General features: G+C 41.8%; 1 protein-coding gene across 5 annotated transcripts in view; it reads left to right on the forward strand.

Moving 5' to 3' along the window:
* Window positions 1–14407, forward strand: part of RHEB (Ras homolog, mTORC1 binding) — a 60418-nt gene extending 46011 nt beyond the window's left edge. For 2 of the 5 annotated variants that reach the window (XM_043541598.1, XM_043541599.1), the window contains 3 exons: window positions 83–164; window positions 1596–1664; window positions 13921–14407. In XM_043541598.1, coding sequence (XP_043397533.1) covers window positions 83–164; window positions 1596–1664; window positions 13921–14013 — 244 coding nt within the window. In that variant the 3' untranslated portion in view covers window positions 14014–14407. Of the gene's footprint in view, window positions 1–82; window positions 165–1595; window positions 1665–12898; window positions 13019–13920 lie in introns of all 5 variants that reach the window. The other 3 variants (XM_037891133.2, XM_037891134.2, XM_043541600.1) reach the window with 2 other exon arrangements.
* Window positions 14408–21156: the final 6749 nt, after the last annotated feature.

Below are 21156 nucleotides of genomic sequence, written 5' to 3' on the forward strand. Positions count from 1 at the left end.
ACAGCTCACTTCTCTAACTTCTCCATAAGCCATCAAACATTTTCTTTGCTGTAATAATTTATACTGTCTTCTATTTGGTCAGGGTGATCAGCTATGAAGAAGGGAAAGCTTTAGCAGAATCCTGGAATGCAGCTTTCTTGGAATCCTCTGCTAAAGAAAATCAGGTAACCAATTAACATCCACTTTGATACACTGCAGTTTAAATAGTGGGATTCGGTATCAAAGGCTCTTTAAATGTCTCCACATGTGCCTCATCACAATGGGAAGAAAACTACTATATGCTGTATAGCTGTGTATTGGCAATAGAAAGTGAAATGATTACTTGCAATGAAGTCCATGTGTGCAAGCTTGTCCAAATATTTCATTGAGAACTGAAGATAAAGTAAGGTTGTTGAAAGGAGAAATATGTGACTAAAGGTGTAACTTAATTATATGTGTGTGTGGTTCTGGTGCTAATGTGGAAAGAGTTAGATTCAGTGTAAACTCTCTCCCCTAAGTTGAAGTGGTAATGGCTTGATCTGTATCGGTACCTTCAAAATTAGAGAATTAATTGCTGTATCCTTAGCAGGAACATACCGCTACAAGGATGAAAGGATAGCATTGTGATAAGGCACTAGCCAGCCCTTAGATTTGGGTTCTTTTCCAGGCTCTGCCAGTGTGCTTCCATTCCCTCTGAAATAGGAGTAATGTTTCCCTGCCTCACAATCATAAATACTGGGGAGGGTCTCAAATCTTGTAGTGATGTGGGTTGTGTTAATGGATGGATGGCCACAATCTGACCAAATATAACCCAGGAAACATTGTAAATGTTACCATTGTTATTTCTAAATGGTGACAAAACTAGCAGATTTAATTTCATTTTAACCCAACACTAATCTTTGTTGGTGTAATAGCTTCCTCATTTACCCCCTGAATATGTTCCAGTATTTCATAGAAATGTAGAGCTGGAAAGGGCATTGAGAGGTCAAGTCATCCCCCTGCACTGAAACAGGACCAAGTAAACCTAGACCATCCCTGACAGGTGTTTGTCCAACCTGTTCTTTAAAACCTTGAGTGATAGGGATTCCAGAAGCTCCCTTGGAAGCCTATGCCAGAATTTAACTACCCTTATAGTTAGAAAGTTTTTCCTAATATACATCCTACATCCTACTATAACCAGTGATCCAGGGCCTCCTGAGGGGCCACCAGCAGGTTTCAGAGGGGCCACCAAGCCTGGCCAGCATTAAAGTCACTACAGGCAAGGGCAGAAAGCCGAAGCTCACCATACAGAACTGCAGCCCGGGATACAGAGCCACACCACCTGGGTCCAGATCCTGAGCAACTTAGCTTTGTGGGGTCCCCTTTGTTGTGGGGCCCCAGGGAATTCCCTGCTTGCTACCCCCAATGCCAGCCCTGGCTTTTATATACAGAAAAACAGTTGTCGTGGTACAGCTGGGCCATGGAGTGTTTATAGCATGTTGTGGGGGGGGGAAACCTCAGAAAGAAAAAGGTTGAGAGCCCCTGAGCTACCTCTCCTTTGCTGCAGATCAAGCCCATCACTTGTCTTACCTTGAGTAGACCTGGAAACCAGTTGATTACTGTCCTCTTTATAACAGCCCTTAAGATGTTTGAAGATTTATGAGGTCCCCTCCCTGCCAGTCTTTTGTCTTAAGATAAAAAACTGGGTAAGTGTTTAACCTTTCTTCATAGGTCAGGTTTTCTAAACATTTTATCACTTTTGTGCTCTCCTCTGAGCTCTCCCCAGTTTCTCGACATCTTTCTTGAAGGGTGGCACCCAGACCTGGACACTGTACTCCAGCTGAGGGCTCACCAGTGACCATTATCTTCCTTGTCCTACATATGATACTTCTATTAATACACCCCCAGAATATATCAGCCTTTTTTTAAACTACATTACCTTGATTCATATTTTGTTATCCACTGTAATCCCTAGATCCTTTTCAGCAGTACTGCCCCCATTTTGTAGTTCTGCATTTGATTTTTTTTCCTTCCTAAATGTAGTATTTTGCTCATGTCTTTATTGAATTGCCTCTTGCTGACTTCAGACCAATTCACTTACTTGTCAAGGTTGTTTTGAATTCTAATCCTGTCCTTGAAAGAGCTTACAACCTCTCTCAGCTTGGTGTCATCCAAACTTTAAGTCTACTCTCCACTCAGTTATCCAAGTCATTAATGAAAATATTCAGTAGTGACAGACACCTTTGGAACCTCCACTAGATATGCCCTCCCAGCTCGATAAGGAGCCACTGATTACTACTGAGTATGGTTTTTCAGCCAGTAGTGCACCCACCTGATAGTAATTTTATGTAGCCCACATTTCCCGAATTTCATTGTGAGAATATCATGTGGGATTGTGTCAAAAGCCTTATATAAAGCCATATATCATGACTGTTGTTTCCCCCAACCCACCAGGCCAGTCAAAATCCATGCTAGCTATTCCTCTAGGTGCTTGCAAATTGATTGTTGAATAATTTGTTCCAGTATCTTTCCAGGTATTGAAGTTAGGCTAACTGGTCTGTAATTCCCCAGTCTTTGTTCCCATTTTTGAAGATGGCTACTATGTTTGTCCTTCTCCAGTCCTTAGGGACCTCCCCCATCCTCCAGGAGTTCTCAAAGATAATTGCTAATGGTTCCAAGATTGCTTCAGCTAGTTCCTTAAGTACCTGAGATTAATTTAATCAGCCGCAATCAACTTGGAATACATCTAACTTACCAAAATATTCTCTAACCTGTTCTTTCCCTATTCTGTCTTGTTCCTTTCCCCTTTTTGTTAAATATCACAGGGTGGATTTGATTGAAATCAAATTGATTTAAATCATGATTTAAATCACTAGTCAGGAAGACTCTATTAATCATGGATTTCTACATAAAAGTGCATTCTTGTTGGTTGTTATAACCTTAATACATATTCTTCACAACTCGGAGATGTTAGGTTTCATTTTTAGAAGGTACATTCTGTACATTTTTAAAGGTTTCAGAGTAGCAGCCGTGTTAGTCTGTATTTGCAAAAAGAAAAGGAGTACTTGTGGCACCTTAGAGACTAACCAATTTATTTGAGCGTAAGCTTTCGTGAGCTACAGCTCACTTCATCTGAATGCATCCGATGAAGTGAGCTGCAGCTCACGAAAGCTTATGCTCAAATAAATTTTAGTCTCTAAGGTGCCACAAGTACTCCTTTTCTTTTTGTACATTTTTAAAGTGATTTACTTTGAAAACTTTTCAGATTAGTTTTACAGTTATATCAGAAAATGAATGATTGTTTGGTTATTTCATTTACCAAAGGTAATTGAAGCAGATATTTATGAAGTCATTGAGAAGTGAACTATCTCCAATTCAACAGATTAATCATTAATATTTGGAGGATTTTCTTGCCGTGCTATATTAGGAGTAGAACATCACCAGACATTTAAATTGTTTTATTTAAGTAAAACAACGTTATGTATTCTGGATTTTTTTTCTTCAACAGCAAACATCTAATATTTTAACACAACAAGCATATGAATTTTTGAATGTAAACATTCACGTTTTTTGAAATCAAGTTTTTGTTAAAATTATTTAACTAAAATCATTAAATGAAATATTTTTTAAAAAAAAAATTAAACAGACTGTCAGCCAGGTCAACATGAGAAACTTAAAATATTGGCTTTTGCGGCTAACTCAGTCACCTTCATTTTCCTATTTGTTCATAATCTGGAAAAGAAAAACAAGCTTTCCTGCTTTTTTCAGGTCCCAAATGATTTCTCAATTTGGAATAAATTAGTCCAAAGGAAGAAAATATTTCTACACCAGCAGAAGAAGCTACTGCTGTTAAGTGAGATTATCACTTCAGCAATGGCTGAATCCAAGTGCTTAAGTGACTTCCACCAGTTCACTGGTGTGACTTTCTTTAAAACATCAGCAAACATACATTTCTTGAATTGTTCCTATTCCCAAACTGCGTCTCTTTTACAGCCTGCTGCCATTATAGGTTTTCCCTTCTAATGAGAGAATGGTAGAGCTCAAATCAATGAAGGCTACACTCAGGAAGACCTCAAGACTTCTGGAATATGCTGCTCAAACAGTTTCACTTTTGTTTCTACTTCCTGTCCTTCCCTTCTCACATTTATCTCCAGACTTCTCCTTGTCCAGACCTATTCCGCCCCCAACAATCTTCTATTCACTAAACTTTTTGAAACTTTGCACTTTTAGAGAGAGGTAAAGGATTGACTCTGTGTACACAAATTTGCAGAGGTACAATAGGGTTGAAGTCTGTTATTTCTCACCTCTATATATTTATTTATTTATTTAAAAACATTTTTGCTGTTAACAAGCATGTTATCTCTGGAGACACACACATACAGTTTGAGAACTGCAAAACTAAGCATCTCTGAGGGTGTCTTCAGAGTAATTGCAAATTGGGTGATGGGGCAGTCTGTTCTCATGGCTGTATATAGGGCTTAATCTGTCATGTTCCTTGACCTCTTCCCTTGTTCACTTTAACGGGCTGTGGGTTTGAAGTAATAGGCTGTCTGTACTCAAATGTCATTTTTAATTTGGTTGTAACAAGCTATGTTGCTAGTGAAACTTTTGCCTTATGGAATCCAGGCTCATGATGGGGTCAGAGGAACAGTATCAGATTGGTTTGTGATGAAGGAGGCGGCTCCAAGCAGACCCTTATGCTAGTGGAAAGTTCACTAGCACCTCTCTATACCTAAAATTAGGAATCAAATCTGTATCTTTCCTGAAGGTCTTTGTGCAACCAAACAGACAATCCTGCAAGGTGGAACCTTGTCTCCTGGTAAAATCATACCTCTTTTATTCTTTCATACATGTAGTTCCCAGAACTTGTGCTGCTGGTAGTGGACAATCAAGAAAATCTAGTTTCCGCAGGGCAAAAGAACATAAGAACGGCTATACTGGGTCAGACCAAAGGTCCATCTGGCCCAGTATCCCGTCTTCCGATAGTGGCCAATTCCTGGGGCTTCAGAGGGAATAAACAGAACAGGTAATCAATTGATCCATCCCCTGTCGCCCATTCCTAGCTTCTGGAAAACGGAAGCTAGGGACACCATCCTGCCCATCCTAGCTAATAGCCATTGATGGACCTATCCTCCATAATCATATCTAGTTCCTTTTTTGAACGCTGTTATAGTCTTGGCCTTCACAACATCCCCTGGCAATGAGTTCCACAGTTTGACTGTGAGTTGTGTGAAGAAATACTTCCTTTTCTTTTGTTTAAACCTGCTGCCTATTAATTTCATTTGCTGACTCCTTGTTCTTGTGTTATGAGGAGTAAATAACACTTCCTTATTCATTTTCTCCACACCAGTCAAGAAAATTGATAGTACAAATCTTACAAAATCTTCTGCAGATCCAAAGGAAGTCACCGTTTAATTTTTGTAGTACTTGAATTCTTCGTTCAGATTTTGGCAAGTTTAATGCCACTCTTCAGTCTAGTTCCGGAGTAGTGCAAAAATATGAAGATTGTAAACATCCTGTAAAATCCTTCAGTGAATAGTAGACTTGCAGCTAAGTGGTTTTAGAAGACAAATTGTATACAAATGCTCCACTCTAGAACAAATTCTTTAAGCTAAATCTGACTTAAGTGCGGTCAACTTTTATTAGTTAGACAATCTAGCTGGCGTTCAGTTTTCTGCCATTGCTAAATATACGTCTTTGTAACGGCTCACTAATTCATATTGTGGATGTATTAATAACTTTCTGAAACTTGAAGTGACACTCTGTAGTTTTGTAGCCAGCTTTTTTATGAAGAAGTTTAGTTTTTTCATAACACCTAGCATATTAAATTGCTGTACTAACATACAAAGTCTCATTAACTGACTGGCATGGAATTTGTGTCCATAATAAGTGTGTAGTGTGTGATGGCTGGACATCAGAACTATTAGATTATATGCTGTCATCTGAAATATGTAACAAACTCTGCTTCAAAGAGTATGAAATACTGTGGGGAGGAACAGTAATTGCACTTCAGAAATGTATGAACTTCTCCACAAGCCTCCCAATTTCCATAGGAATCCTGCAAAAATTCTGTTTTTAATCAATGCTTCCAAACTGCAGAGAGTACCTAACACTTAAGTTGGTACAAAATATCATGCTAATATAAAGGTTGCTGGACAAGATTTATATCCAGGATAACCTAGTAAGCTTAACTAGAGATTTCCTTGTTTTTTTTTTAATCACTGATATTGGCATAATGTAATGCAGGTTCTTAAACATCAAGTGTAAATGATCTCTTCTGTTTCTCTACCAATCCAAATGCTTGAGTTTAGCTCCTTTCCATCAGATGGAGAAAGTACACAACTATCTCGGTGAGGTCACTTGTTCTGTACAATGTTTGGTAAATCCAATAGTTTTCAAGAAGCGGAGAAATCGGTACCTTTGCCAGCCAGTAAAGACTGCATAGAGAAGGATCAGGTTCCACAAATCTTTCTAAGACTGACACTGCTATTGTGTGGCTGCCTCTGGCTACAGCCAGAGAATTACTCTGTCTAGCATGTCCAGGGCTCAGGTACTCCAAAGGCCAAAGCTGGGACAGCCACCTTTGGTACTGCAGGCAGCTGCTGGGGATCTTGTGACTTACGCTCTTGAGGAAGGAAGGTGAAAGGTAGGAGATAGGGCTGCATCCATCCAAGACTTCCCTTAAATGAAGAGACCAGGCAGGGAGCAGGACAGGGAAGCATCCCTTTCAACAGGAACCAAAGACAGGAACATCCTACTGGTTCTGGAGACACTTCCTCCTCTTCTGAGAGATTTCACACTGCCACCAAGGAACCTCTGGGGTAGGGACCCCCTTTGAGGAGCCAAGATTCCATGACTTTAAAGCCCCCTCCAGTTCAGAAGGCAGAGGCTTCCTCTAGCTTGGGAGCAAGGCTTGTTATTCTCCAGGTGGTGGCTGCTGTCTTGGGTGGACAAAGGCCAGCATCCTTTAGGAGCAAGAAGTCTCTGAGCACTTGCCCTCTGGTTAGATTCATAAATTCTCCAGCTGCTGTCTTCTGGCCATGATAATACCAGCATCCTGACTATTGGGACTGGACTATGACCATGCTCCACCCTCTCTTTATCCTCCTGCTTGCGGGAAAGCTAGCCTCTTGCTTAAAGAGGACTACCCAGATTCTATAAATCTGGAGTCAAAGTTCTTCCTATAGCTAAAGAAATGAGCCCCAGGTACAGAAGGAGCTTTGATCCTTCTACTGGAAAAGGAAGACACAGCTGACCCAGTTTCCATAGATCCCCTCCCATGGAGTTCGTACAGGGCCCTGAAACAACTACTCATCCATCTGCACATAAGGCATGGTGGCCGGAGAATGGAAATACCCAAAAAATGCAATGCAAAGGGATCCTGGGATACTTGCCAAAAATTAAGAAAACGTGACAGTCTTCTGGATGGAAAAGAGAATGGCAATACTTGTTATGGGAACTTCCTTTTAAAGAGATGCTCAACAGATGTTGAATCTGTGTTGAAAAGAGCATATGAGTTGATGGGCAACTCTTCACAAGAAGTCACATATGTTGCATATTTCTCTATGATAGAGTTCAGATGACTCCAAAGCCTGTCCAGGTGATTCAAAACCAGGGATGAACAGAGCTGGTTCAAAAACTGCCCTGTCTAGAGTTGTTTTATAGCAGGTGCTACTTAACATCAGGACCACCTCAAGAATGAGTGCTTCCATCTCAGCTAGGATGTCCCTTTTGGCTGAAATGGCCAGCTGATCAGATATCAAAGGTTAGCTTGGCTGCTCTACCCTGCAGAGGAGATCTTCTCTTGGCAAAACCTCTGAAACTGGAGTTGACTAATGCAGATATTAGAAAGCCAGGACTCCCGTGAGACAGGCCCTAAATGATAGAACTTCTCTGTCTAAAAGGGATAGGCTCTTGCTCTCCAAGCCTATCGGAGAAAATCCCACTTCCTCCGAGAGGAGCCCTGGAACTGTCTGTTCTGTTTGATCCTGAGGAAGTGCTCTCAGATCATGTTGTTCGTTCCTGCACCTTCAAGTTATCACCAGGGAGGTATGCTGTCCCACACATAGCCCAGGCCATAGGATGGTGCCTCTGCCACTATCTTTGTGCATGAATTATCATAACTCTAAATTGTCTTTTGGATCCTATTGTCTTAGGCTGTTCCACACTGGCTCTTACAGCAGCTTCTTCATTCAGTTCTGTTGCTCCAGTCCCACAAACTCAGTGTTTTCCAAAGGACTGTGAACCATTTGCTGAAACTGTAGGCCATCCTATTGGTCCCTCTTTCCCCTCCCCCAGAGAAGAGGGAACCGTGTAGCCTAGATCAGGATTTCTCAAACTTCATTACACCGTGACCCTCTTCTGACAACAAAAATTACTACACGACCCCAGGAAGGGGGATCTAAGCCTGAGCCCCTTTGCCCCAGGAGGGGGGCCAAAATCCAAGCCCCGCCCGCCCTGGGGGGTGTGAATCCAAAGCTTGAGAGCTTTCCCCCCGGGTGGGTGGGGCTGTAGCCTGAGCGCTGAAGCCCTTAGGCTTTGGCCTCAGCCCTGGGTGGCGGGACTCAGACTTTTGGCTTCAGCCCCAGGCCCCAGCAAGTCTACTGCCAGCCCTGGCGACCCCATTAAAACGGTCACAACCCACTTTGGCTTCCCGACGCACAGTTTGAGAACCACTGGCCTAGATCATCATATCTCAACATGGCCTTCACGTCAGTTACTCATATTTTGCAATGCTGAGGCTATCACAATCAATGCAAAGCTTTTCCGTTTGGGCCACCAGGAACAGCACCAAGAACACCGACCAAGCTTGCAGCAACCTTTTGATGATAGAACACCAGGCAAGGGAAGGTATTGCTGCAGTAGATTCCTTTCTGGAGAGCCATAGCCGGATCACAAATTGCAGTTTTTGTCTCCATCTCAACTGGTCTACATAGGAGTCCAGTTCAAGACAGCAGTGGGCAGAAAAAGCATCTGAAGTTGTAATTCCCTGCTGTAACTGCAGATAGCAACATCTAGGGTTGCTTATAGGTACTGCTTTCCATGGTGGCGAGCTTGGAGGCGGTTCTTTGAGCCTACTTCCACATGACCGCTGCACTTCCCTCTTGCTGGGAGCTAGAATCCAAGAACTCTGAAATACATCTCCAGTTGCCAGCTGCAGTCAGCATGCTTGTAGGGTGGTGACCGTACAACAAGAGCCTGAAGAAGTCTGCCCCTGGAGCTAAACACCAAGCTTGAAATGACAGATGTTACATTGTGTCTGAAGTCCAGCTGCATTCCCTTATCTTCTGTTCTATGTCACATTCTAGGACTTTCTTTCCTCCTCTTTTGGAAGATGTAAAATGCTGTTGTACCAAAACACATTAAAAGCTTATAGGGCACTCAGACTGTGAAGCCAATCGAAACATGTCACGCAAACCTAAATGCAGAACATGAGTTCAAAGAACTATGCTTTTATGGTGTTCTCAGTAGTTTTCAATTTCTATAATCTTCCAAAAGAAGAGGAAAGAAAGCCCTAGAATGTGACATAGAACAGAAGATAAGGGAATGCAGCTGGACTTCAGACATAACGTAACATCTGTCATATTGTATTTCAAGCTTGGTGTTTAGCTCCAGGGGCAGACTTGTTCAGTCTCTTATTGTGTAGTCTCCACCCTACAAGCACGTTGACTGCAGCTGGCAACTGGAGATGTATTTCAGAGTTCTCAGATTCTAGCTCCCAGCAAGAGGAAAGTGCAGCGGTCATGTGGAAGTAGGCTTAAAGAACTGCCTCCAAGCTCGCCACCATGGAAACAAGCACCTATAAGCAACCCTAGATGAAGGGTATTAGTAACAAAGGAAGAGCAAACAGACTTAAAGCCTGTAGTACTTTTATGTAAGATTAAATAGAAATACCTTTTTCTGCAGATTTGATTATACTCAGTTTGGATTTAATGTTAACTACTACCATTTGCTGTGCTGTCCTCAATTTGAAAAAACTAAACTCAAGTCCTAGAAAGAAGTCAACATGGTCAAATGGCTGACCAAAGTTCAGTAATACTGATCACAACTGACATCAGTCATCAGACTATCAAAGGCCAGATCAATATGTAGGAGCACTTTGCTGGTATAGCCATATCTGTATACTATACTGGCAAGTGCTCCTAGTGTAGACACCACTTATGCTAGCCAAACTGTGCTCTTGTCAGTACAGCTTATCCAGCCCCTGACAAAAGTTTGTATTGTATACATGACCAATTGCATGAACAGCACCACAGTATCCCTGTGAGGTAGGGAAGTGGTTCCCAGTGAAGACACTATTGTTCATGCAACAGTGGCTCCTGTCTGAGTCGTCTCATAACCTTGTTTTGCTGAAAAGATTTACCAGCTTGAAAATGTATTCTTGATCTTTGTAGATTGTGACAGGGTTGGGCCAGATGGCTACAGGAGAGTGATAGAAGGCAGATATATTAGCCCCAGGTTAAGTAGGTCCCTCTTCTTTGGTTAAGGTAACAGGGAAGGTTCCAGAACAATCCGGAACTTTCTGGAAACAAGACAGACAGGCTGATTAGAACCCTGTAGCCAATCAAGAAGCTGCTAGAATCAATTAAGGCAGGCTAATCGGGGCATCTGGGTTTAAAAAGGAGCTCACTTCAGTTTGTGGTGCGCATGTGAGGAGCTGAGAGTGAGAACGCATACTGTTTGGAGGACTGAGGATAAAGAAGGTGTTGGGAGGAGGCGATGGGGAAGTAGCCCAGGGAGTTGTAGCTGTCACACAGCTGTTCCAGGAGGCACTCTAGACAGCTGCATTCCACAGGGCCCTGGGCTGGAACCCAGAGAAGAGGGCGGGCCCGGGTTTCCCCCAAACCTCCCAACTCCTGGTCAGACACAGGAGGAGTTGACCTGGACTGTGGGCTCACGAAAACAGCCAAACTGAGGGCTGCCATGAATCTCCGAGGTGAGCAAATCTGCCAATAAGCGCAAGACTCACCAAGGTAGAGGAGGAACTTTGTCACAAGATCCATAAAGAATGTATGTAACTAAAACTCTTTAAATATCCCATCCTTTCTGTGAAATGTATTCACTGGCCACCTACATCTTGGTGAGTGGCCCAGATGAACAGTCTGTCTGAGAAATAACATAGTCTCTTCTCATTTGACAGAATAAGTGCTCTTTTTTTAAAAATAGCTGTTTCCAGTCAGGAATGTAGAGAATAGTGTCTGCTAGAGCCAAAATAAAATTTCAGCTGTTTACATAAGTGTTAAGTGTATTGTAGGTCAGACTAGATTTTTTCCTTTGAGTTGTCACCCGAGGAAAATTTATCAGCAGAAAGTAGTTGATGGGATCTGTAATCCTGTCCAGGACTCTGCTAAAATCCAATTTGCACAGGAAACGTATTGTGTAATTTGACTAATCAGCCACTTATGTCAGTTTGCCTTTGGATTGCTTGGAAAATTATATTGATTAGTATTTTAATGGTTCCTGAGACTCTACACAACACACAGTATTAAATATGAGAGAGGCTATACATCGAATTCAGCCTGCTATGATCTTACTATAATTACTTTAAGATTGTGGGGCCATTGGAGTCCAGTGGAATTTATTCAGAAGTGAGCCAACTAAAAATTGTACCTTACGGGAGAAATAACTGCCAGGTCAGAGCACACAGAGCTTTTCAGCATGTTTATTTTAAACAAATTATAGTGTCTTGTACCAGCTTCTTCCAGTTCTCATACATTTGCTTCCATATAACATGGAATATTCTTTTCTATTCTATTCTTTTCTATACAAACGGAACTTGGTGCTCATGAAATTATAATAGTAATGACACTTGGATAGACTAAAAGTGATACACAGGGAAACATTGGCTTTTGACCAAACTTCCCTTAGTCAGAATACCAGTGTCTGTCTTTAACATGATCAATGCTGTCCTCAGAAACCCAAAATGAAGATGAGGACTTCAGCATCACTATTGGCTTTAGGATAATAATGTAGAAAGGAATATTTATTAAAGTGACGACTGCTATAAAATATACAAAAACACAGCAACCTATTAGCTACAGAGTCTGCAGTCTAACCATACAAAGTGAATCCCACTAAGAGGTCCAATGGAATGCTCCATTTTAGCATATTAACTTTTGTAAAGGGGTGACTAGTTCTCAGAGTGGGCTAGTATTCAATAATCCTTCAACCTGAATGTGTCATGACATTAAACCCCCTTATTCAGAGTGTTTCTCAATCCATATAAGTACACTGGTGCTTCATTTAATAGAATTTTTGAAGTGAAGAGTAACCACTGGGGGAAGTTTAAAGAGGCTTGAAGTTTCTGCATTTTAGAGTAACTTTCATGTTTTCATGAAAACTTTTGTAAACTAGTCAAATGTTCAGTCTACCACTTCCGTGAAATCTGTTGAAACCTAAGCTCTCGAATGAATCAGGCCCCTACTTACATTGAAAAGGAGTGTCTGATTCAGTTGTCCAGTTCCTAGTCCAGCAGGTTGTAACGCACAGATGAGGGCTTAAGCTTATACCTAGTTCTGACCCTAGTAAAGGTGCCACTCCTTTGTGTCCTTGCACAGATCCATTCTGCCCACCAAGTTACTGTCTAGGTCAGGATCGTATACGGTAGAATAACAATGTGGATCCTCTCCACAGCTGGAGGGTGAGTCCAAAGCACAGAGGACATGATAGTCTCTCCCTCACCTGCTCACCTTATCAAGGGGATTCCTAACTAATCTGAGAGGAATAGCATCAAGTAGATTGGAAAAACGTTATCCAGTGATTACTGTATCCTAAGCTTGTTCAGTCTAGCCAGGGGAGGGTTCAGCAAGGAGTTCTAGGTGGAATCAATAACTTCAAAGATGATTCCTGCTCAGAGAATAGCAGTTACTCTTAGCTGCTGAAGGGATGTGTATGAGGATGCCTACACACAGTTAATTTGAACAGTTTTTGTGTTTTTCAGGGGTTTTGGATTGTTTTCCTCAACTGTATAAGGAAGTGGCAAGCTTATAACATATGGCTGCATGCAACCAACATATGTTAATGCTCGCTGTTTTGCAGTCTGAGGTTTCATATGTATAATGTAAGCCCTGAACCTGTCAGAATATTTACGGTTTATCTGCTCACATTAACTCTCTTCAAAAGGATTTTGGTTAAAATTAGATACCAGTTTGGTTTGAAATACTGTCCCTTGAAATTCAACTGTCTTCTGTTATCTCTGGAGCATTTTCCTGCAGCAGTTGTCAAATCTCATTGCCCCATCCTGGTAGAGCTGAACAGGACACCTCATCTTGGACAATACTTGTGAACTAGGCAGTGTCTGATGGTAGTCACTGCAATAAAATGTAAATTAGTGTAATGTAGGAATGTTCCCTCTGCATGCCTAAAGGACCCAAGACACTTAAAACCACAACCCTCTACTGAATTATTTTTTTAATTTCAGTTGGAATTGCCTTCCTCCATTTTTTTCTCTCCTTTTGATGTTAAATTACTTGGTGCTTTACAGAGATAACGTCTCTTCTAGTCTGAATTGTAGTAGTATTGCTTGGAGTATGTGAATCAATTTATACTTGTGTGTTGTCTTTGGAGAGGCAGAGTATATAAGCTTTCAATATTGTCAATGAGCACTTACTATTCAAAATGGCTACAATACAAAGCAGAATTATAGTAATTAGCTTTTTGTTTGTTTCGACGGTTCAGTTAATGCTTGTTCTCTACAGAATATTTTTTTAAATGTTTCCCCATGTAAGCATATATATTGGGTGGGTTATGCCCATTTTCCAAAGAGTTTCTTGTGGTAAATATTTCAATTACACCTACATTTCCTACTTACCCAAATCATACCATATTTGTTTGAGACCTGACATGACATACTGAGCATGCATTTGTCTATTAGAGTAGCCAGCAAAACTGTGCCAAGTTGTCTTTCTTTCAGTAAGTGATAATTGCAGCCTTCATACTAATCACACTTCTCTCTCTTTGCAGACTGCCGTTGACGTTTTTAGGAGGATAATTTTGGAGGCAGAAAAGATTGACGGGGCAGCTTCACAAGGAAAGTCGTCATGCTCAGTAATGTAATTCCACTGCAAAACCTGAACACTGGGAATACATTCTACCTGAAGAAGCAAACTGCCCGTTATCTTTAAGGATAAACTATGCTTCTTTTTTCTTCTGTTTAACCTGAAAGATACAGTTGGTTGGAGCCTTTCCCCTCAGATTATGTTAAACTCTGACTCCTGTGTAAATGGCTTCACTTCCATTTTCAAATTTTAAGCAATCATATTTTCAGTTTATATTGTATTTCTTAATATTATGACCAAGAATTTTACTGGCATTAATTTTTCAGTGTAGTCTATTGGTTAGAATAATCATCAAAATGATGCATATTGTTACACTACTCTTAACTAGGCTTGGATATCAGTGTTTCTTTGTGTTAAATGTATACTTGTAAATAAAATAGCTGCAAACCTTATTGTGTTGCTCTGTTTAACTGTGGTTTTTAAATAAGATATAATAAATGTAGCAGTAACTTGATACAGGTTTTCCTACAAACTGGCTAGCCTCCAGCTCCCCCCCAGGACTAGTAGAGATGGATGTTGAAGCCAATCACTTGTTTAGCTTTTTCAGAATGTTTGCTACAGTGAGACTGAAGCATCCCCTCTAGCAGAACTCCTGGGTGGTTGACTACAACCTCAGATGAACCTATGTATCAGCTGATAAGGATGATGCACTCTGGTATCACCTGTTAACTTGATGGAAGAAAGTGCTAAGGATGCAAATGCAATAATAGGCTACCAGCACCACTCTTCTAATTAACATGACTCATCTGGTAGAGGCCACTCAAATATAGCTATAATGAAGGATCTGTTGACACTTCCATTATAAACTGTTTACACAGACTTGTAAGTGGGAACAGTATTTTCAAAATAGAATGAAATAATGACGCAATTCTGGGTTATACATTCAAAGTGGTTCTTGCAAGCAATTACATGTGCCTTGAACATTTTGGCATGCATTTTTCAGGGCATTTCCAAATGCATTTTCCATACTGAGACCACCATTGACATGGGTGAGGAATGGTTTCATATCTGTCCTGCTTTTCAGAGCAGACCAGCCAGGACCAATTAAGGTAAATGTTTCCATTCTTGTAAAGGTTCAGGATCATTGACCTGAACCATGGAAAGTTTAAAAACTTTTAACTATAGCTATATCAGAAATCATAATCAGGAAGTTTCAAAATCTATAACTTTAAAGAAGGTTCAAAGCTTTAAATATATTTGGGAAGTGGTGATGGATGGGCCTGTCTAGCTAAGGAGATGTTTCATAGGCTGAATTGGAGAAACAATCTCATCTCTTGAATGATGGGCAATTGTAATGCATTTTCTTCACTACCTTCAGATCTCTGTTTGAAGGTGAGGATAAAAATGGGATGGAAACTGCCAAGGCTTCTACAGCTAAACAGGGTGGCATCTTTCAGAGGTGGCAAAATCTGCTGAGTCACATACAGGGTTTCCTCACAGAAGAGGTTTAGCCATTTCTTGCAATGACCCAGTCCATGCTATTGAATAAACTGCATCTTTCACTGAAGGTTTTAGATATTCTCCCTTGCTCTGTAGGTCACCAATTAAATAGTCAAGTAGCTCGTCTCAGGTGTTGGCTTGAATTTAATTGGCATTGGCCACTGTGAGTAGACAGGATACTGGGCTGGATGGACCTTTGGGCTGACCCAGTATGGCCATTCTTATGTTCTTATGACACATTGATGTAGGTCTTATGTTGTGGTTCCATTTTTATCACTTATGCTTAATTTTCTTGCAAAACTTGTACACAAGTTTGTGCCACATCTAGTAACTCCCCACATCGCTTCTGCAGCGCCCCCTGGATGTGGCCCTGAATTTGGAATACCTGGCCCTAGAATAGAGTAGAGCCTTGTTGCTATCAGCAGCACAGTATGGGGAACCTGGGCACAGCATTATGCTGAGACAGCTGCCCACCTGGTTATAGGGGAAGGGGCACCCCAAGAACATAAAGAAACATTTTATTGCATTCTATAACTGATTAAGTCATTTTTGCTCATGGAGTCAACCTTCCGGCAGCTTTAACCAACAGTAAATGTGAAGTTAACCAATTGCTACTGGGGCTGGGCTTAAACCGGTGATTTTGTGGGGCCTTTGCAGCACAGGAGTGCCATTTCCACTTCCACGTCTCTCTCTAATCTGACACCAGAACCCAAGGACATGGAAGGGAATCTACTTCCCTACCTGCCCTCCCCTACTTGGGTTGGAAAGCTGAGTTGCTTTTCCACCCCTTGACTTGGTAGGCAGTTCTCCAGCAGCTGCAGAGCATTAGGGACAGGTGAGTGGTGATGGTCACCAACACTGAGTAGAGATCACAAGCAGAATATGGCAAATGGATGTAGTGAGAGGAGGGACAGGAAAATGGACAACTTCCTGCTGATCTGTCTTGTCACTAAGCCCTGAAAAGCCTAGAGCAGCCATGACTTACAAAGTAGAAGATGCCTAGTTATGACACAGCAAAGCCAACAGCTTTGAAGTGCCTGAGGCAATAATAATCTCCTTCCTCTTGGGCTTGACAGGGTGGGAGTTGGTGGGTCCCAATTTCTCATTTTCTGGGCAAGCAGGGAGCTGCAGAAGTGACTGCTCCCTTAGCTGGCCCTGTGAATTGAACTCCTGCTCAGAGGGGAGAGCAGCGTGTGCTAAAGTCTGCCTGATTGATGCAAGAAGTGCTGACAGACTGGGGGGAGGGGCAGTTGTTGGCTTTGGGCTTCCCTTAAATCATTCTTTCTTTGAATGAAACTCCCACATCCAAACATCTGGCCCCTAATGTGAGTGACTAGCATAAAGATGAGAGAGCAGCAATGCTGCTATTGTTGAGGTTGGTTTTGTTTCCATACAATATTCCTCATTTTCTCCACTCAGTAGATTGTAATAATTGCCAAATGTCAGCTTGGAGAAAATTGGGATTTATTTAAAAAATAAATAAAGCTGGTTCTGTGATGTAGAAATGCCAAGTATCCATTTTCAGATTCTTTTTATCTTTTTCAGATAAACATAAAATCTTGTATGTCTGCATTCTGCAGAGGATCCGAATAGTTTGCACCATTAGTGTTTTACTAGGGGTACTTGGTACAATCCTCTGTAGCTTGAGGATGGATCAGAACTTGCACTCGCTGATCATGACTACAGTGGAGACTCTGATTTATTGTACCCGACTGGTAGATTATAGTCTGAGTAGCACTGATGTTGTGTGTAACCTGCGGTGGAGGAGGAGGAGCAAGCTACAGGTTACTATTCATACCATCATAGTATTTTTATAATCATAGTGTTGTTCAACTTCAAAGTATTTTACAAATGCTGACTGATCCCTCCCCACCCATCCCAATGAGTGTTCTCCCCATTTTACAGAGGATGGAGGAACTTGATGCAGACAGATTTAATGAGTTGCCCAGGACCACAGAGTGTCTGTCAGACCTGGGAGTAAAAGTCAGGAGTGTCTGGCTTCTAGCCCCGCCCCTCCTCTGGTGTCATGTTACCCTGAGAATGTCCTTCCTTTTAAAATCAAAATGAAAACAAAGGATTTCAGCAGCTGTCCTCTTGTCCCAAGGCTCTAGTACAAATTCCAAAGCACGGAGTCAAAGTTACAAACTGTGTCCATTGTTAATTCAGCCCTTAGTTCCTCCATGCCGCAGTGTGGACTGGTGTAGCAGGCCCTGGCAGTAGTGACCACTAGGGACAGGATGTGGTCACCCATTTTCTGTTTTCTCCTTAGTACTGCTTCAGCGTACTACTGTTGATCTATTTAATGCATACCAGGTAAAGCTGACCAATTGAAGAGAGGAATAAAAAATAGCACTTTACAGCATAGCTGAGCTCTAATCAAGGTCTGTAATTCCCTTGATAGGATGATGCTCTTAATTTATAACAGATTTCTTGGTATTTTAATGACAATGTTATAAATGCAGAACCTGCTTCGTGGTCTAAAAGAATTCAAAGCTTTACTAAACTTATTTACTAGTTCTTTGACTAAGGAGCTGCTCTTTCAGCTGGGTTGTTTTGGTCTTTCGCTATTTACTTCAGTAATTTCAGTTTGTTAATTTGACTACTTTGTAAGGGGTGATTTTGCTGCTTCCCTTTGCAAATGAGTAACATAATCCCATTGGCACTACTGCATAAACCAACAGTTCCAGGGGCATTGGAGACTCATCTGAGAAAAAGGATACAGATTGGGCAGGACAACACTAGTAAGAAATATCTTTTCCTTTTAAATAACACTCCTTGCCGTTTGCTTTCTGTTATCCTTTCCATTGATCCCGTTACCCACATTGCCTTCAGGTGGCCTGGGCTGGTCTTGTAAGGAGTATAAGAACTTGCCCTAGCCAGGGCACAGCATAGAAGCCTGCTACAAAATATACCAGCCGATAGAAAGCCCAGATTTCATTTGCATGTGTTCAAGTCTACTCCCTGTATCCATCCTCCAGAATAATCTGAAAGCTCCCTGTTGGATATAAAGCCTCTTACTACTTGCCTACCCTATTTCCACAGCTGGCCTGGGGTTGTTTTCTGGAATCTGTGTTAGGAGGTCCTTGCCCCCCTAGTTATTGTGAACTTCTTTCCCCTTCGCTCGTTCTCAGTGTGAGACGGGGCTAAAACCACAGCAGCAGATGGACCAAGAGGGAAAGCTGGGGACGTAGCCACCAGAAGGAAGAGAGGAACAGGCCTAGCACTGGCTTCTGGCATGGCCAGGGGGTGGGGCCTCAGGGGAAAGAAGAGGGGCAGGGGACGGGGCCCCTGCATGTGTCCTGGTTTTGCCTTTTGAAAAGGTGGTCACCCTAAGCCTGAGACCCTTGAGCCTAGGTGAAAATTCCACATGTCTGTATTCCACATGGGCTACTGTACCATACAGCTTGGTGGAGCACAGCTGTCCTCTACCGTGGGGTTTGCCAGACATCCGCAAGCTGACTGCTGATGGCTGCCTCAGAATGGTTATAGAACTTCACGCTACCACAGTGAAGTCAACATACTGATAGCATGCAATATAGCTGCTACCTGTGAAGTCCTGTGTGACCCCAGGTCACATAACTAGATTTTAATCAAGTAATGTGTTGCTTTATTAAAAAAAAAACAACTTGAATCTTTAGAGACATCTACTCTCTCCGGGGCAAGTGAGTTGGCTGTTCCTCAGATCTACCACCCAATAAGTATTGCTACTCACGAGAGCTGCTAGACTCTTGCATGATGAAAGATCCTGCATAAGTGCAGATTATCATATCTATTAAAGCCAAAGACCAATGGAAATGTGCCCACATGATTTCAAAAAGTCTAATGAAAACAGTTTTTTAAACAAACACTCCCTGGCAATGTTTGAAACCTTATGGTTGTGGCAGTGAAGCAGACCACGATCTTCACTACCCAGAGTCTGAGAAGTGCAGAAAGAAAATAAAGACTTGAAGTAATCACATGTGAAATAACATTTTATAATTTTATTTCTAATTGCCTGAAGTGTTTATTTTTCTAACATGGGTAAACACTCCTGTTTACAATACAGGATTTTTAAGTTGAGTGGCCCATCAAGAGCACTAAGTGAAAGATGGAGGCAAAACTCTCAGCTTCCAGTGTCTGCTTTACACACTTTTAAAGCTCCACCTGAAGCCAATGTGAGCTTGGTCTGGGCCAGAAGTATGAGGTCAGCTCCTTGCTGCTGCTTATTTATTATTTATCTACAGTAGTGCCTAACATGTGAGGTGCCTTCCAAGAACAGGAAGACACCACTATGAAATGAATAAATAATTCCTCTTCATGTTATCTAGGTCATTCCTGAAGAGTCATGTCCAGGGCACACATCTCATTCTCCTGAGTGATATCAGAAAAGAAACTACTTTGTTTTTATGTCTAAATGCAAAAATTGGAAATCAATAAACATTCCTCCGACTAAAACCAAACTGTATCAAAACTCTCACTGTCCACTGTTCTGTGGCAAAATGTACTGCCATGAGGGTGCAGAGTATGCGAGGCCCTGGGTGATTGTTGATGTCTGCATTCGCGTAGCTGAGCTGCATGGAACTCAGGGGAATTGGTCTGGGTGAACCTTCCATGAGCCGCTCCCTAAAAGCGTGCTATGTGGCTAATTGCTGTGTTTTGATGTCTTCCCTGCTTTGATATCTGTGCCCACAAAACCATGCCTACAAACCCAGGCGCTCAGCAAGGGAAGCATCTTGTTTATTGATTTCAGCGTGAGAGTCATATACAACGCACATCACTGATGCTCTATGAGCACTGCCTGATCCCCACTGTGGGTGATACTTGTGCGCTCAGGATATCTGTATAGCGGTGTCCATTGGGTCTGCGTGGCACCCTGCCTCATACCTCCCCAACTAAGGATGTATAGCTGCCTACATTCCTTCTTGCCATCATAGGCAATGAGCTGCAAAGTCTGTCGGTTCTCTTCTTCCTTTGGGAAAGTTCAGTGTTTTTGTACATAGATATAAGCTAAACTTTTGTGTGTCCCTTCCAGCCCTGGCAGACCTCTCATTGTATCAAGCAGCTTTCATATTGGCAATATCTCTTTGTCATTGCTGTATCGATTTTTCAGAGTAAAGCAAAGCTCCTTATCAAACTAGACAGTCCCTAAACACATTCCCAGTTAGAAACACAAAGATAATGGCCCTCTAATGTTCAGAGAGACGTGCAGGGCCAGCTGATCTAATGTTCAGTTATTCATCAGAGACTTGTGTGTAACCACAGTCATGGCAAAAAAACAGCAAGACCAGACGGAATGTGTCTGCAATTAGCATTGAAAGCCTTTCTAAAGAACATGCCGAGAAATACTCTTATCATCTCCATGAACCATCTCACCCCATTTTAAGGAGAGAACTGGTTGACCTGGGAAATTATAGTTATTCTCGTTAGATGTCTCAATCAGAAACTACTTCTCCCAACAGGGTTTCAACTGAATTACAGTGACTTTTCTGCTAAGTTTTGAAGACTAGCACTTTTATTATTACTTGTTTTACAGCAACTCCTAGAAGTCCTGATCAGGATTGGTGCCTCATTGTGTGGGGGCTCAGTATTTCACGTGTTCAAAGCACCTTGCATTATTCCTCATGGTGCATTTCAGAGGTAAGCAAGTAAGTGTTATTGCCCCATTTTACAGAGGGGGAAATTGAAGAAGAGAAGGTGAGTGACTTGCTTGAAGCTATAAGAA

The sequence above is a fragment of the Chelonia mydas genome, chromosome 2 (genome assembly GCF_015237465.2).
Source record: "Chelonia mydas isolate rCheMyd1 chromosome 2, rCheMyd1.pri.v2, whole genome shotgun sequence".
NCBI classification, from domain to species: domain Eukaryota; kingdom Metazoa; phylum Chordata; order Testudines; family Cheloniidae; genus Chelonia; species Chelonia mydas.